General features: G+C 43.8%; 2 protein-coding genes across 2 annotated transcripts; both read right to left on the bottom strand.

The window, feature by feature from the left end:
- Positions 1–229: 229 nt before the first annotated feature.
- On the bottom strand, positions 230–12,749 carry VPS26A (VPS26 retromer complex component A). Its single transcript, XM_083845486.1, has 9 exons — positions 12,594–12,749; positions 9,968–10,117; positions 8,336–8,411; positions 5,803–5,959; positions 5,262–5,426; positions 4,709–4,815; positions 3,650–3,718; positions 2,690–2,832; positions 230–1,946 (listed from the first exon to the last, which is right to left on the bottom strand). The coding sequence occupies exons 1-9, from the start codon at positions 12,594–12,596 to the stop codon at positions 1,833–1,835; spliced, it is 984 nt and encodes a 327-aa protein (XP_083701612.1). The 5' UTR covers positions 12,597–12,749; the 3' UTR covers positions 230–1,832.
- Positions 12,750–12,997: 248 nt separating this feature from the next.
- On the bottom strand, positions 12,998–14,911 carry SRGN (serglycin). Its single transcript, XM_083845499.1, has 3 exons — positions 14,750–14,911; positions 13,384–13,531; positions 12,998–13,259 (listed from the first exon to the last, which is right to left on the bottom strand). Exons 1-3 carry the CDS (start codon positions 14,838–14,840, stop codon positions 13,061–13,063), a joined length of 438 nt encoding a protein of 145 aa, XP_083701625.1. The 5' UTR covers positions 14,841–14,911; the 3' UTR covers positions 12,998–13,060.
- Between the last annotated feature and the right edge of the window lie 2,701 nt (positions 14,912–17,612).

The raw sequence follows: 17,612 nt of genomic DNA, 5'->3' as shown, positions 1-17,612 counted from the left end.
ACAGCACCACCAGTTACCTCAGTTACATGGCACAAGTATCCCTGTGAAATACAAATCCTTTTTTAAGATCCTTGCACCACCTGAACCCCTTTTGTACGCACTGATTTTTGTACGCACTGATTTAGCTACCCCAGCTTACTTCTCTCACAGCAGTGCTGTCCTGTCATGAGGCAGAGCTGGGAGAAGTTTCAGCATTCCCATCCGTAACAAAGACAACCCAGATGCTTAGTGAGAATACAGCTATTTTAATAATTGAAAGAGCAGCTCAGTATGTTTCTTGTTTATTATACATGGTTGCACAATCTGAGGCTGGTTAAATACAATCAGTTTTCAAAATCTCTTAGAGTAGTCTCCAGATAACAACATGCAAGTGACCATGAAAATATTTGGCTTTTTACTTTATTCTTTTAAATTTCCATACAGGCACTTACATGAGGGAATTAAATTTGCTCTCAAAGATATTCATATTACGAGAAGTATTCTAGCATAAAGTACACAGAATCTTTGTCTGCTTTATCAAAGTGCCACAGTAATAAAACAGTTCTTACAGAAAAGTAATTCAGTAATTTGCTTACTCATAAAGTAAGGTTACCAATGACACTTGCACTGAAGTTGAGAAGTCTTGGTTTAAAGGCCAAGTGAACTACAAGCGCAAGTAGCCTTCCACACAGCAGGCTTCAGTTTATGCCCAAGCCCCATGTCTGATAACAGACTACATGCTCAACTGTGAGTAGATGAAGGCTAACTTCTTTAAGCTATTTCTTCAAACACTAAATGCATACAAGATGATCAAGACAAACAATTTGCTGTGCTAGACAAGCTTCTAACAGTTTTGAGGCTTGCCTGGCTTGAAAATACCTTTCTAGAAGAGCACAAGAAGCATGTTTACCCTCATCACGGGCTTAGATGGATGAGGAAGAGGTTGTCCTTTGAAGATGTTTTGCCTTTCCTATCAAGACAATGAGGAAAAATTGAAGACAATAGAAGCGTGAAACCAGGAGGAACCACATTTTGTGTATTCGCAAAATAATCAATGTTACTAGAGTTTATTTCATCAACGAGAGAAAGAATTACGTTCAGATACTTTACCCACTTGCCACCCAAAGGTGAAATCATGAGAACATCTCCAAAGTCACTCGTTACCGGGCAATGAACCCCCAACAGTCAGGAGCGACTCAGATGAAAGGCTTAAGGGAGGAATGGCAAAGTCAGAACTTGGGGGGAGAGAGAGCAAAGAAATTCAAAGCTTCTTAGAAACCTTGGTAAGGTGTCTGAAGGCTCCAGTTACAGTCATAGTGCATATACATGCAGCTTGAGTTAAACCCTGTCTAATATAGTGATGAGAAGTCTTAGGACAAGTCCACCATAAACCTTTTTAGTGTGATTTAGTCATTTGCCTTACTGCCATTTCAAAACAAAACAAATGCAAATAAGCAACATCGGAAAAAGACATGCAATAAACAACATGAGAAGGGAAATGCTTTTGTTTTCACTGTATAGGTGATCAGCAAAATCAAATACACCAGCCTACCATGCGTGGAAACAACTAGATTTAAGCTTATGCATATCCAAGTGCATATAACATTACCAAATAAAAGTAAATGTGCAGTATAAAATAGCTTAAGAAAGTTCCAGTGTTTGAGAAAGCACTTTATTTTAAAGGTATATACATACTTGAATGTTTAACTGAAGAATGTTTTAGTAGTATGGTAAATGCAGCACTGCAAGACGAAGGAAGACAGTTGTAATGGGAATTTTGGCCTTCTTTCCCCACAGGCTGCCGCCATCTTTAACCTGCTGAAGCATTGCAAAGTTTTTCGCCTCCTACCAGTTCACATTTCAGGTTGTTCAGCAGATGCTTGTGATTCTGGAGATTCAAATCGCTGGTGAAAGTTTGTTCGTTGTTTCCTCAGCTTCTCAGGCGCTTTTCTCCATAAAATTATTTCCTATTGGAGGAAGCAAACACTTTTGAACCAGCCATTTACCATTAAGCCAGTAGTATCAACTATCATCAGGATAAATTCCTAGATGGAATAGGCAAAGGCTTTTGAAAAACCTCTGGATCCCCATTATTTTCCATATGCACTTTCTGTTATGTAGTTAACAGAAAGATAACAATTTACATATTATCCATCATAGCCATTGTACGCTTCAGTTACCTTCTGTTTCCCACATACATCACCTTGTCTATTCTTTAGAAGAAAAATTCTGATATATGTTGTCACAATCCACATGGCTTCATTCCAGTGACCTTTTTCATTATTTCTTTCCCCTAACAGGTCCTCAACTTTTGTTAGTGTTTCAGTCAATTATCTTGACCTTACTACAGTTTTGAACCTGAGATAATGCTGGGAAGGGACGTTATCTGTAGTAGTTAGAAAAGAGCAAGCACGGAAACGCATCTAACTCATTTTAGCCACAAAGTATATTGTCTGGATATTCACAGTACAAAATTCTTTTATGGCACTGAGCATTATATCCTTGCTGAAATAGTATCTGTCATACCTGCCTCCCTCCAGGACTTCCTTCAGCAAGCTAATATTTTCTATATGGCTTCCAATACATTCAACAGCAAAAACATTTATGCCATACATGAAGCATAGCTGAATATACATTCTAATGTATAGAATATCTAAAGCAGAATGTACAACACCCCAGAATTCTGAGGCAAAATCCCTATAGACCATACCTGTTGTTTAAAGTATCGTCTGTCTTCTTCATCCACAAGCACAAGATTTAAGAAGTACCTCACTGAAAATTTCTTGTTCACATCTCTCATTGTAGGAGTTGGGTCATAGCCTGCTAAGAAGAGTCTGATAGGAATCGATTCACCTTGAAAAGGAAAGTTTCAATTAGTTCCTGAAAACTGGGTAATAATCTCAGAAGCCACGCAAAATAAAGGCACCTTCCCAAGTTCTGTGCCTCTTCTTTCTGCAGGGGAAATGGGAACACCAGACTTCCAATATCTGAGGGAAGAGGACAAGAGTCCTCTCACCAGTAAGTCACTTGCACCTCATTAGGTTTCAGATTATTCAAGAGCTTTCCACACAGTCATCAGAACCAGCTCCCACTAGTAGTAGCAAGCAAGTAGGAGTCTAGATTAAAATTTGATCATCACACTTCGATGAGACCTAAGTTACATTACCTTGTGCTACTGAAGCACCTTCACAGTACTGCTGCCACCTGTGGCATCTACAAGCATTTGCATGTCTGAGTCCCGAAGTTATGCAGTTAACTGCTCAGAGCTGGAATGCTTGTTTAAAAAAAAAAAAACACTGGCAAGCATGAAGTCAGAGGTAGAAGTGTTTTTTGTCAGTAGAAGCATGGTAACCAAGCAAGACAAAAAGAAACTGCATCTTGAACTCTCTACAGCTGATCTACATCACAGAGTCGGGTTTAAACTGAAGTGATAAATTGATCAGTCAGAATTTTCAATGTTAAGTGAAAGAATTGCTACGGTCCCAAGTAAAATTCCTTAAGTTAGTGAAAATACCTGTTTTAAATAGGAAAATCCAGCATTATTACAGCAACCTAAGTAGAAAGGTGTTTTCTCCAATAAAAGTTTACACAAGTCACTCTCATAATCCACATATTTTTAGGCAGTTAACTAAGAATGCTTACCCTTCAAAACAGAATCACAAATATTTACCTTTAACTGGTGCACCATCCATTATTTCATACTTGGCAATGGTTTCAGTCTCTGTTGTGGTACTAGGTCCTGATAAAACAAGTTATCACTCTGAGAACACATGCTTCAGTTTTAAACATATCTACAAAGCTTTATCACAGCAATTTCTAGTCTGCAGCATTTAAATTACATACCACCAGATTATTTTTGTGCCTTTATTTTGTATTCACACAGAGTGAGCAAAGCCAGCTCCTAGACAGAGTAACTACTCTTTACTATCTCCTCCTAGCATTGACACAAAAGAGGCAGTAGCCAGTGCTTCAAGGGAGTCCTCAGTATGCAGGCTTTAAATAAAGGACAAGCATGCAGGGTAAGATTTGTGAAACTGTTCTGTTCCGTGGGCAGTGCTCATAACTGACTCTGCTAGGCCATGACCAGACTAGATACTGGAGGAGTTGCCATCCAGCACAAGAGCCACCTTTCTCCAGTGTCTAGGTTAAAGCACTATCTAGTTTAGCCACAAAGCATGCAATCGAGTAGAGCTCTGTGCTATTCCTCTCTTACTACAGAGGCGTTCTTGAATCTCCACACAAACAACTCACTAAGGCCCCAGCCACTTGGGAAGGAAGTCGTGAGCCACAACCTTACTGCCTTCCTAGTCCCACAGTGTGCAAGCCCAACCTGCAACAATCGAGCTGTTTCTGCCTCAAAGCCCCTAGATGTTTTCATCACATCAGTTTTTGGCTGCCTGAAAATAATACATTTCTAGAGCAGAGGAGAGATTTCATGCCACTCTTTACCAAGCCCACTTCACTAGCTTTACTCTGCAGAGGCAGAGAGGTCTTCAGGATGCATTTTACACCTCTTCCCTTGTTTGTTATCTATCAAAGCCGCTTAAGCTTCTGTATATTTTTTTGCAAAGGTTCCATTTACAATGGTTCAAGTTTGTGAGGCCAGCCTAACATCAAAGCCCCAAAACAATGCCACAGACCTCAAGTATGATAATCGCAGCACAAAATGCAAATGGTAGTCAAACATCAGTGAGGAAGAAGCACATCTTTTGGACTTTGTTTCTCTTACCAATTCCAGTAATCTCCTTTTTGATCAGCTGCAACTCCATGTGCTGAATTTTTATTCTCACTAAGAGGAAATAAATTTTCCCAACAATCACGTCCTTTAAGTGATACCTTTGAAACAACAGAACAAGAGGGGTTCATTAAATAAAAAAAAAAAACTTTTACACCTTCTTCAATCAATTTCTAGAGGCAGTTACCTTATCTGCCCCTTCATTACTCAGACCTCACTTCCCCACCAAGCTAAGTATCTCAGCCACACTGGTGATATTAACACCTTTCTATGACTGCAGTATTGGTAAATGAAGTACTGTAGTTTTATTCGAAAATCATAAATGCAGAAATCAAGTCTTAAGCATCTGCAGTGACCTTCCTATTAGTACTGAAGGCAGAACAGGCAAGAAAGGCCATCATAATTAACCAGACAGCTCAATACCATAATCACTGAAAGTGTCGCTTTACTTTTCAACTCCCTAGTGCCACACTGTTCATCGAGTATTCCGTATCCTACCCTTTTCTACCAATTTACCTGAATGTGTTTCATTCTAAGTTACACTTACTTTGACTTATTGTATTCAAACTCTATATGAAGACAGTCTTCAATGCCCACTTCCATTTTAATGGAGTTGTTTACGTCTGGGTAGGTAGCAAGCTGGTGAACAATCAGATCATATTCTTTCACCATGTCTGACAGTCGTCTCACTATTGTCACTTTTAGAAAATATCTAGGAAGAAAGCCATAAAGGTAACAAGAATTACATAAGCAAACACCTTCATGTTCTGATGTACAGGTCATTCTTTCAAAGACCACAGTGCATTCTCTTTAAAACTGAGCAGAAAGGAAAGACACCAAAATATATGGACTATTTTCATTTGATTGAATTGAAAGAGTTTGATCCACATAAACATCATGTTGTAATATTGAGCAATTCCAAATAACATAGAAGAGGCATTCTCAACACTGTGAAAAAAGTCAAACTAGCTATTTGCTGTTATAAACGTGATTTAAAATCCAAGGAGTGTGGGGGCATTTAGCACAATTGCTAAATTATGAAATATCCAGCAGGACAAGAGGGGAGAGAAGACCTAGCAGTTACAAACCTCAGTCGGACGTTGGCACCAATGTATGATTCATATGGCTTCTCAACCTGCATGAATTCAAAGTCATAGTTTCTGCTCTGGGTCAGTTCTCCAGGTAAGGCAAGTTCCTTCACTAAGTTCACAAATTCGTGAGTATTGCTTTTGTCGTTGAAGAGCTCTACAGTTGAGGAAGAGGAAAGTGGGTTTCAGTGTTTATTTTTAGCAAACAAAACTGTCTCTGATTTGCCAAGAGCAGATGGGAGAAGACAAAAGCAAGTAATTTGATTTGAGCAACACATTTGACCAGATGTTTTATCCAGCTTTTCAAAGTTATCTTCTGTTTTAGCAACTTACAGTAAGGATTCCTAAAGAGCCAATTGCAGTGAAAAAGAACACATACTTGAAGCTTCACTAACATGAAATTTATTTTTTCCCCCCCATTTCTTTAAATGACAGTTTAGCTAGATTTTTCAAGTACTTCTTGCCTTGCATCCTTTGTAAATAGCATAGCTCAGTTTTGGCTTCTGACATTTATTGCTGAAAGGACAAAACTTAAGCAAAGCAAGATTAGCCCATTAAGGACATGCCAGTGATCCCAAACGGTATCCCACAGGCCAACACCACCTATCAAATGGTTTATCATTACCGCTGATGTAAGTTGGTCATTTGAAAACAAGTTCTTAAGACATAAACATAAACACACCAGTATCACACAGCAACCACATTTCCAGTCACCAGACTAGACCACTGTGATTATTATTCATCTGTAGGTCTATGCCATGCAATCCTCACATAGATAAAAAGTTAGAGAAATATAACATCGTCATTAAAAGACTACCCACTTTAGTACATTAAAACAGCTGCTCCACAATTCACACCTAAAAACATCAGGTAAGAACGTAAGTGGCAGTTGAAGTGGTTGTGCACAGACTGAAACATTCCAGAAGAGAATAAACAAACATGAACTTCACAGTTTATCACTGCAAATTTGATAGAAACTTATATGTTCACTACTAACTGCTTATTTTCTGCTACAACCAGAAATAAAAGGCGCGCTTTGTTTGCTATGACAAGTGTTAAAATAACAAAAGGTCTGTTTCCTGTTGTATGTCCACTATTTTTTGTGCCAGTCAGAAAAATACTCTGAAGAGTAGGTTTAAAATATGTTTGTGATGTGCAGCTAGAGCTAGTCTCCATGCAGTGCAGAGAGAAGTCACACTAACAGGATGTTGTTTGTATTAACTATATTAAAACTTGAAAGGATACAAAGAATTATGAACAAGTAAAATAAGCAGTAGCTTAAGCCACTCCTGTGCAACTCCTTGAGAATTTCTAAAATTGTAGCACAAGAGAAAGACCCAGAAAGATATAGAGTTTGATAAACTCCATCAAGTTAAAGTCATTCAGAGAATACAAATCATCCATCAGAGTAGATGAACATGTATATACAACTATTAGAGGACAGACAACAGACTAAACAAAGCTGACATATGGGAGCTCTGTTTTTTCTCCTCGGCTTCTCAACACCTCATTTCCTTTGCACTGCTGTTTCACTCTACCAGCCTGCTTTTATGGCTCCACTGATCAGATCCTCGAAGCATAAAGCAGCAGGTGTCAGAACTCAGTCATACTTGCTGCACAACAGTTCACACGAAGGGTAATGAAGCCTACTGACTGAGCAGAAACAGAGCAATCTGTTAAATGCCAACCAAAAAGTCAATTTTATGAGGTTGAAACTTGAAGGTTTACTTCCAAGGGGGACAACAATGCAAACAGCCCTCTAACAGAGAAAGAAGGTATTTCAGCATCAGCCTCAAGAAGCTGAGGTTACTTGGACTGCTAAGAGGTTAGACACAGCCAAGATTCTTCACAGCTCAAAACAAGATTTGGATACAGTTAAGAGATAATTATGTTTATCATGTCAATACCACATCACCTTGCTAAAAAGCACACAGGTCCTGTGAAGCTTCAACGCTACTTTTTGTTAACAATACAAAATTATAGTTATTGCTTCTCTAAAACAAAGAATTATTTCCAGAAGTGTTTTACTGTAGGCTGTCCCATCATTTCCTTTCTCTCTCTTGTCTTTCAGAGCCAGAATTCAAGACTAGAATTAAGAAGTCTAGCACAATAGGTACACCTGGTATTTTGGCTTGAAACCTTAAACATGGACAAAAGGCACAAGCAGGAAAAAAACTAAGTGCTTTGTTTGTAGACTGAAATACATAAAGCTGAAACAATGTGTATCATGGTTCCCAGTTTAGTTTTCAGAAATCTCTAGTGGTTCTTAATCAAGTTCTTAGCCAGTCAGACAAAATACTTGCCAGCCCAGCTCTCCCTCACATGTACACATCCTCCCTTCCAGTGATTTTCTGACTAGCACAAATTAGTATGTCACTTGTGTTAAAATTAGTAGAATATAATCTTCCTTTGGCACTTGTCATCTACTAACCCGATCAGGTTGCAATGGTTCAGCCAAACTGCCGACAGTCGCATATGCAAAGTTCCACACACCACACCCACCTAACATCCCCTTCGTAGTTTCAAAACTCACCGATCTGTCCTACAAATTCAATTCTAATTCCTTGGTGCTCTAGTCTCTTCCCGTGCTGTTTAAAGGAGATGTTCACCTACAAAGGCAAAAAAAAAAATAGAGCAACAGTTAAAAGTTAATACTTTCACTTAATACATGGTCTTAGTAAAGGCATGTAGCAATTTCCTTTTTAAAAACTGCAAACTCTTCTCAACAGCACTACCTGAGCTTGAAAAGAACCGAGTCAAACAGCTCATTAAAAAATTAAGCATAACCAAGGCCCCACTAAAGCCTTTGAGAAAAATCTAGCCATCCATGAGACTGAACTTAGTGAGCAGCCTTGAAACCTTTGAGCCTCACAATTAGGAATCCAACCCCTAGCTTCAGTAGAGCTCACATAAGCCAGCAGTGACCTCCTTGCCATCTTTGAGAGCAGAGAGCTTCAAAACATTTTGAAGTCCAAAAAAGAACTCCCATTAGATGCATTCCTTTCAAGTCAAGTGCACTCAACTCCTTTCCTCAGCAGAAAGCCAAGTATTAGTTTGAGATAAATCAATGTTTCTGCACTAGGCAGCTACTACCAGAGAAAATCCTGTACCTTAAAATCCAATATATCATTGATATCCGAGTAGAAAGCAAACCACTTGAATGACCTACCTCTGTGATGAAAAGAAGGGAAGAGACAGAGGGAAGCTGCCCTATAAATTACTGTTCTCCCAAACCCCCCGATCCCACTGTGCTGGTGTTAGTCAAAACTCAGGCCTCTCTCAGGACTTGCTGATACAAGCAAGAAGTCATTAGGTCAGTGAACACGTAAAAGCCAGTTCCTTCTGTTCGAGTTTGAGGCTTGTCTTGCAAGAGTTTCACATCCCTGAAAGGATCTTTGTAGAGAAGCAAGCTCTTACTGTGGAAAGATAACTTAAGAGCAGGAAGGTGCCCAGTGACAATCAGTCAGTCAAGACTGAACGAGGTATTTAGAAGTCAGTCCTAGAACCCAATAGCTGGCCCAAGCTTCTTGAAGAAAGAGTGAATCCTAACAGAAATATTCAGAGAATGACTCCAGTAAAACCAGTGATAGCAAGGACTTCTTGTGGGGGAATTCTGAGAGATGAGGAATCCCTCTGGTAATTTTAACTACATCTCCCCACCAAGAACTCCTGTTGACTCAACAGCCAGCTGAACGTAACATGCTGCCCCTCTGATGTAGTTCCAGAAACCACTTCAGGGCATGAAACGTAAGGCTTAGCTTCAGGGTATGCAAAGCAGGTTGGCTGCACCAGCCAAAATTACTCTTACACACATGGGAGTTGTGGATTTCAGAGTTCAAGGGGAAGGGCGGGTCCCGTTTGGAATAACTTTCTTGTCAGAAGCAACGACAGGATTGCACATGGTCGCACAAACAGCTTATTCATAAAAACATGAAGACCAGAAAAGATTATCAGAAACAAACATGAACAAAAAATTGAAAAGGCTCAGTTCTGTCGGCTGCCTGAATAACTATGGTTAAAAAGACCAGATACAGGAAAGTAGTGTTTTCTTTCAGTAACAACACAACCTGAAATGGCCACGCTTGCTTATGTTTGTTCATTTCATTTCCTATATGCATTAGCAATCAGCGCAGTAATTAATAGCCACTCAAAAAAAAAAAGTTACCTTTCCTGAAACAGATTCACCATCATAGAAGAGAAAATGCTTTTCCACTTTACCATCTTCTGTTTTGATTTCTGCCGTTTTTCGTGTTTCAGCATCATTGAGAATAACGTCAATCTCACAAACGGGACTAAAGAAGCCTCCAAGAAAACTCTGGAATGACAAGAATTAGGTGAATTACTTCACAGAGGACACCCCATTTTAAATGCAGTATCTACTTGCAGCTGTGCACCTTATACTGGGGAAAAACACATGTGTTTCCATGAAATTACGAAGCCATTCTGCATTAAAGACCCAAGATATAGCAACAACAAAAGAGAGTTGTTCACTTAGCGAGTAACTGCAATCACAGCAACAAGCAGCAGTTGTACTTACAAAAATGTGACGTTTATTATTAAAGTATGCAGCATAGCTACCATTATTACTACTACATTAAAATGCTAATATTTGTTACTGTCGCAAACACAACTCTGGTTTCTGCCACTGCAACATTTCATCGTATTTACTGTTAAACCAGTGATTTCACTTTGAAAAAATTAATCCCTTCTAACCACACCAAAAAAAAAAAAACTTGTTAACAAATTTATTCCACCTGGGTGAGGATTTGAGCTATTATGCCAAAAAATATGCATTGTTTGATACCCACTATAACTTAATGCATAAACAGCAGTAACACGATGACCAGAAGTAAGAGGACTGATGGAGCAAAGCAAGGTGAGAAGAAACAGCTATCAGGGGAATATTACAGAAGGCCTAAAGGAACCTTCTGGCTGACAAAGTTCAATAAGGAACTTTTATTTGCTGCCTCTTCCTACGCCCTGTAATTCTGTTCAGGAACAAAGAGAGCATTAGCAGGCTCAGGAGACAGCAGCTCTTCACACAATCTACCTTAACTACGCAACCCTGACATCAGATGATTCGCGTGTTCCAAGTCTACCTGTAATTCTGCTCCAGGCACCGATGCGCTGTAAGCTTTAAATGTCTGTCCTCACCTTGCAACAGCATTCTCTGGGCATGAACTTTTGAGCGGTTATCAGACAACAGAGCAGGGAAGATCATTCTTTGACCTTGCACTAACATTTCTTACAAGAAACTGAAAAACACGTTTAGCAGTTCTGTGGGAAACTCAACAAGGTTAGTGTGAAATCCCACATTTTTCCTAGGAATTAGGCACTAATCTGCTTTGACGTACTAAAGCAGACAACACTTTGCTAATTCAGGATAACTTTTCTTTTTTTAAGAACACATTTTGGTTTGAGAAGTTACACTTGGTTCTCAATAAGAGCATCCACTTCAGCTAGTGGATTTTGGTATGCACAAAACAGTCATACTCATTTCACCAATTTAACCTCAAAAAGTGAATAAGCACGCACTCAAGGCGTTCTGGGGACCTCAAGTTTTAACTGTTTGATTAATAACCAAAAAAATCTAAAATACAGTTTAATATGAATGCAGCTGCCTAGCAGTAGGAACACTGAGTAACGTATTGCAAGACATGGTGCAACGTGGAGCTATAAAACAGCAATTCACACAAGACTAAACTGACTTGGGGTTTGTTCAAAAAGCAAGCAGCCCTAATTCCATCCACAAAGATGTACCTAGCTCAGTAACTGAAGCCTGGTCACATACACTTCAGATTCTCTGAAGAAAGCAAAAGCAGTCAAGCAGGTAGGTGGTCAATCCTATAACTGAGCGGTCCTCCAAGTTTCTGCCAAGCACATATGTGCATTCACTGCTCAAACAAGAAATTAGGATGTTGTGTTGCTTTTAAAAAGTGACTGCACATTAGAATTGTTCTTGAATTTGGGTCCTTGGAGAGAGGAACAGAGAAAGAAGAAAACTTCACCAAGAATTCCAGATCATTGGGCTATTTTTATCTGTGACAAGTTATTTTATCATACCCATATTTTTTTTCTTTAGTTCTGTACTTGTTGTCCAGATTAGCCTCATAGTTTTGCCCCAAGCTAAGCAGGGAAGCATACTACCTTTCAGTAAGCATTACACGAGATGTTTACATAGCACCTTCCACATTTTGAAGCCCCTCAAAGCAGCGGGCAGACCTGGCACACCACTTCCGAAGGCTCTGTCCGAGTCTATTTCACCCAAATCCTCAGCAATGAGCCACGACCTCATGTGGAGAGGCCGAGAACACACGGAATAAAGGCACCAGCCGCTGCTATCTCCTCCGCTTGCTACCAAAGATACCGCCGCAGGGCAACTGCGCGCGACGAGAAGTTTATTTTCAGAAGCCGTAATAGGGTTTATTAGCATAATAATGACAGAAGCCGGGTTTTACGGAGCTGGCCAAACGCTGCCCTACGCCTCAGGCTTGGTGCCAAAGGGTGGGCAGAGGCTGTGCTCCTGCGGGCCCGCGGCCACCCCGCCGCGCTGAGGGACCCGAGGGGCCCCCGGGGCAGCCCCAACGAGCCTCTGCGGGCCCCCGCACGCCGCAGAAGCCCTCGGGGCGCCCCCCACCCCTCAGCCCTTCCGCTAAGCAGCCCCCAGCCCTCTCTCGGCCGTTTTTAACCCGTTTTTAACCCGTTGCAGCCCGTTCTCCCCCCGCCCCGCCTGAGGCGGCCCCTGAGGGCCGGCGGTTGGTGCCCCGCGGCCCCGCCCCGCCCCCACTCACCATGGCCGCTGCCCGCCGCCGCCGCCGCGCGCCACCAGCCCCCGGCCCGCGCCCCTGTCATGTGACCCTCCGGGCCGCCACGCCACGCCACGCCCACACTCCGCCCCGCCCCCGGCACGTGACCAGCCCGGCCCGCCCGCGGGGCGGGAAGGGGGCGGCGCATGCGCGGAGTGAAGGGGCGGGAAGGGGCGGCTGTGGTGGGCGGGGGGAGGGGCAGGGGGAGGGGATGGCGTCGCTGAGGGGGGGCGGTGGTTGTGCCGGAACAGACCGGTGTTCAGCCCTAATAAACGCTTTTAATGTAGCAAAACAGCCCAGTATTCAGCCCTAATAAACGCTTTTAATGTAGCAAAACAAGACAGCGTCCAGCCCTAATAAAGACATTTAATGAGTGAAAGCCGTAACAGTTATAAGGCAACGGTTTTTATTGAGCGGTGGTAGGGGATGGTCCTGTCATGGCGGCCAGGGCCTTAGAGGAGCAGAGCCTCCTCTGACAGCTGCAGCCCCAGCTCCGGTGGCAGCTCCGGTCTCCGGGCAGCCCGGGGAGCCGGGATGGCCTCGGCTCCTGACCCCGAGGAAGGCTCCATCTCCGGTGCTGTGTCCAAGCCAGAGCCCGATTCCTCCTCGGAGAGTGGGAAGATGTCACTCAGCTCCTGGTAGCTCTTCATCCTGAAACGCCAGGAAGCAGCGGGTTCATTATAATTCACCATTTCCCTCATTATTCACTAAATATCACGCTCATGGGGCCAGACGAGCCATAGCCCTGCACGTCCATGGCACCGTGCGCACTTACAGGGACGGGTCGGCCATGGGAGGGAGGATCCTGTTGGCGCTGTCGTCAGGCAGGTGGAACCAGGGCCCCTTCTCCTCGATGCAGTTGGGGGACCAGGCGTCGGGCCGGCACCTCACCCTCTTGTACCGCGCCTTCTGCATGGGGGCACCTGTGGGAGCAGCCCACGTTAATCGCCCGCACCCACCAATCCCGACTTGGGTGTTGCGTCGCCAAAATTACCCAAACCCACTGCCTCAGCTCAGTGCCCCCCGGGCCAACGCTGATGAACAAGACCTCCAAAATTACCGGAAGGAGAAAATGGGGATGGAAGCAACAGTACAGCATCTTTCTTTCCAGTTTCGTTTAATTAACTTGTTCTGAAGCCTCCTGGCACATCCTCCTCCTTTTGGCACTCTATGTAATTTTTCTCAGTTTCTTGGGAATATCTGTCTGTAATTACGGCTCTCTATTGCTCCATATATTGCCACAATGTGCTAGATGACTTTCAGCTTCCTCCTACACACTTCTGTCAGAGAAAAAGTCTCTCAGGTAAGATTTCCTGCTGCTTTCGCAGCATATTCCCTTTTCTTATTTATTTCTCTTAGCGTCTTATGAAGGTTTTTTATAACAACAGTGGCAACAAAAGAAACAACCGCAGCTGAATACTTTGTAAATAAGCTTTATACAGAAATCAGGCTCTAAGCTCCGAAAGCTCATCCTCAGAGCAGAAACAGCAGTAGGTGCATAATGAAAGCTTCTCACTGCCATAGCCATAGTTTGCCATAGTTTGGCAAGAAATTATACTACACATGGTTGGTAAGTGCCACTCTCTTGCAAGAAGGGAATCCACAGGGCATTTGTCATCATGAATCAACATTTCCTTTTCGTTGTTTTAGTGCTGCGTGTTGCAATTTTTTCTGTACTGAATAAACCGTTTAATTTCCTCACACTTACGTCCGATTTCGTTTCCTGCCCCCCACAAGTAGACCAGCGGAGTTATGACATGGGGACTGCAATAGGCTTACTCTATAGCTGCCTAATGGAATATCAGGACATAACCGGACCCTTGAGAAAGGGCTGGTTAAAAATATCTATATTGGCATATATTGGATATATGTGTACATAGAGTAGCTTATTTTACAAAGTCTTCTTCTTATACGGGCTGGGTGAGGGACGCAGAAATGTTCCACTAGCAAAAGGCATCTTTTCTTCCAATTCTCCCTTCAGAAAACAAGAAGCTAGCAAAGCAGATTTCCTAAGCAGACCTCATTCCTCCCAGAAGAAGGTCAATTTGAAATATTCTCCCTTAAATTTGGAGGCTGCTTCATTGGCCCACACTGCCTCACCCAGAAAGAGGATTACAGAGAGAACAACCGCTCGGCGTTACCTTGTGCTGTGCATCCCACAAAGAGGATTACACAAACAGCCAGGAAAATCCTCCTGCTACATCTGACTGGGAGCTGCATTTTGGCCGGCATTCCTCCTCTCCCCGCCAGCCTCCGCTGCGGCCTCGCGCTTCAGAAATACAGTGAGGCGAGGAGACCGACTTTTAGACAAGGTTTCCGAAACCTCAAACCCAACCCATAACCTGCGTCACTGCTTCCTGATTGACTGAAGTGAGGCATCTGTGGAAAAGCCCAGTGCTCTGGCCCCCCAGTTCCCCACCGGGCACCGAAATCCCCACTCCGGTTCTGCCCGCAGGCAAAGGCAAACCCACGACAAGCCCACCAGGCACACGGTTCAGGCACGCATCCCTGCCCACTGCTCTTTCCTCCAGCCCACCGTGTTTTTGCATTGGCAGCTTTTTCGTTGGGATTAAACCAGCCAGGCTTGAGTTTAGCCAAGAATAAATCAGGCACGAGAAGGCAATGGCAGTGGTGGGGTTTTTCTTACTCATACCACTCCCCACCAGGTTAACCCAGGCAGAGATGTGGGGGCCAGCATGCTGCCAGCACCTCCCGCAGCACCGCGGCCAGCAGCACAAGCTGTCTGTGGTGAATCTATTTTTATGAGGTGGAAAGTCCACCGGGGCCCCAGCGGTGCTTCTGGTGAGCGGTGACTTTCCCTGTGATGCTCCCTTGGATTCACTGCCCGACAAGGGGCTGAGAATTCTTGCCATTTATTTTGCATTTCCACACATGGTTTTTCCAGCATGGGAAAACCAGGAGACTCTAAGCTAGCAAGTACAGACTTGCGGGCAGCAGTTATTTGTACCGACTTTTTCTCTACTTTGTATTTTTAGCATCAACTCTGTGTTGGTTTTTGTTTTCGTTTTTTTTTTTTTTTTTTTTCTTTTGAGGTGGTGCTCAGCATCAATAGGAAATGGAGCAAACACACGCAGGGTCCCACAGCCCCAGCCCACGGAAGTCGTTCCTGCCATCACACCTCTGACTTTCCGCTGGTCACGGGCTCACGGAACCTTCCCAGGTCCCCCACGGGAGCAGGCCCCGCAGGGCTGTGTCCGTGTGGGCAGGGGAACAGATCACAGCCCCCTGTGCAACAGTGATAACCTTGAAACGTGCCATTGTATGGCTATCGGAGTGTCTTACTGCCGCGGTGCTGAAGCACTGCTGCTGCTTTCAAATCACATGTAAAGCAGATTAAGGGCTTTGCATTTTTCTAAGGCATTAATTTGGGGGCAGGGAGAGAGAGGGGGCTGCTTCTGGCCCCTTGCGCAGACACATGGGACTCTTCCTGATGTGCTCGAAATGCCTGGAAATAGCCCCAAAGCAGAGAAGAAACATCTCAAAATCTCAAGTGATGAACCACTCCTCAGTCATAACTCTCAGGGCTGTTTTATCTCCCAGTTTACCTCAGGAGTGATGAGTAATTTGTAACATCACTACATTGGGACCACACTGTTTGAGTGCCCAGCGTGAGAGCAGCTATACTGCCATTGACAACAGGGGATTTAGGGCAAGAAAATTCCCTCCTGGTGGCCCCGTATCATGCAGGTACAGGGGTGAGGCATTGTCCACCCAGATGGGGGTCCTGATAAAGAAGTTTCTCATTCATAACTGCTCAGAAATCAGATAAACCCCAACTGCTGCGGGGTCACTGCATGCTCAGGGGTTGCTGTTATCTACATAAACATATTACACATCGATGCATTACCTGTAGGTCACTGTGCTGGGGATTGGTGGTACAGAAAGGCTACACTCGTGCTGATCAGCACTGGAAAAGAGGCTAAAGGGAGAAGGATGGCCACAGGCATCACAGCTCGACTGAAGGATGCTTTCTCCCACCAGTTCATGTCCAAACAACCAGCCTTTGGGGGCTGAAAGTAAGAGCATGTCCCACCCCAAAATAACAAAGAGCTGATGAACCCAGGAGGTAAATTTGGGTCCCTTGAGGGGATTTCTAAGTCCAGCCCGGAGCCAGGATGGATCCTCAACCCTGGCTGTGCCTGAGCCCAGCGCCTGGGATGCTGGAGCACAGCAGCCCGCACAGCACACGGCATCCCTCTGCCTCTCGTGCCGTAGCCTCTTGCCTCCAAGGGCAGTATCAGGACCTGGCCCATGAAGATAAGAAAGATTCAGATCTCACAAGAAGTCATTACCGCTCACGTGCGTTGCACAGAAATCTGACGTTTGCTGCCATCTAGATTGCGCAGAAGAGCAGCTCCCTGTTTTTTCCCATGATAAAGGCCAACAGACACCCAGAGAGAAATCGTTGCTCAAAAGCCACAGCTGCACGGGCACCGAGTACTACGGATGGTTCACAGGAAGCTGCCACCAGCTATCTTGGCGCTGTCAAAAACATTGGCTGAAGAACAGGCCCTTCCCTCAGAAGGCAAAAAGCAGCTTTCCCCTGTGGTGCAGGCTGTGGTGCTTCCTGCTTTCACATGCTGAAGCCCAAAGCAGCAGGAGGCTTTCGCTGTAGGAATTAAAATGGGTTCAGGATGGAGATAGATTGAAGTTATACATACTCAAGCAACTGAATGGCCAAACCGTATGGAGACGAAATGAGGAACTTGCGCTGGCCTCAGCCTCCCTTGCGGTCAAGAGTGGCTTTTAGGGCAGTTGAGGACCTCAAACAGGGCTCTGCCAGCCTGGGACTGGATTCATCCCATTTGATGCTTCCAGCAAACGGCGCAGTAGGGTTAGAACAGGCTGATGAGGGTGGTCACACTCAAGAGACCCTCATGCTAGCAGAACTTTGTGCCTTTATGGTGTAGAGAGAGGTGTGCTCTTACTAAAGCCCTAAGTAGCATAGGCAGCTTGGCACCATAAAAAATAAGACAAAGCACA

This window comes from Anser anser (genome assembly GCF_964211835.1).
Source record: "Anser anser genome assembly, chromosome: 7".
NCBI classification, from domain to species: Eukaryota; Metazoa; Chordata; class Aves; order Anseriformes; family Anatidae; genus Anser; species Anser anser.
Note: the sequence above shows the minus strand (reverse complement) of the source record. Positions and strands in the feature narration are given on the sequence as shown.

Coding starts and splice junctions, on each gene's coding strand:
- VPS26A (XM_083845486.1), bottom strand. Junction 5,427..5,802: donor GGTGCCAACGTCCGACTGAG/GTTTGTAACTGC, acceptor CTTTCTTCCTAG/ATATTTTCTAAAAGTGACAA. Junction 2,833..3,649: donor GGATGGTGCACCAGTTAAAG/GTAAATATTTGT, acceptor TTCCTTTTCAAG/GTGAATCGATTCCTATCAGA.
- SRGN (XM_083845499.1), bottom strand. CDS start 14,840: ATGCCGGCCAAAATGCAGCTCCCAGTCAGATGTAGCAGGAGGATTTTC. Junction 13,532..14,749: donor TGTGGGATGCACAGCACAAG/GTAACGCCGAGC, acceptor CTGCTCCCACAG/GTGCCCCCATGCAGAAGGCG. Junction 13,260..13,383: donor CCCATGGCCGACCCGTCCCT/GTAAGTGCGCAC, acceptor CTGGCGTTTCAG/GATGAAGAGCTACCAGGAGC.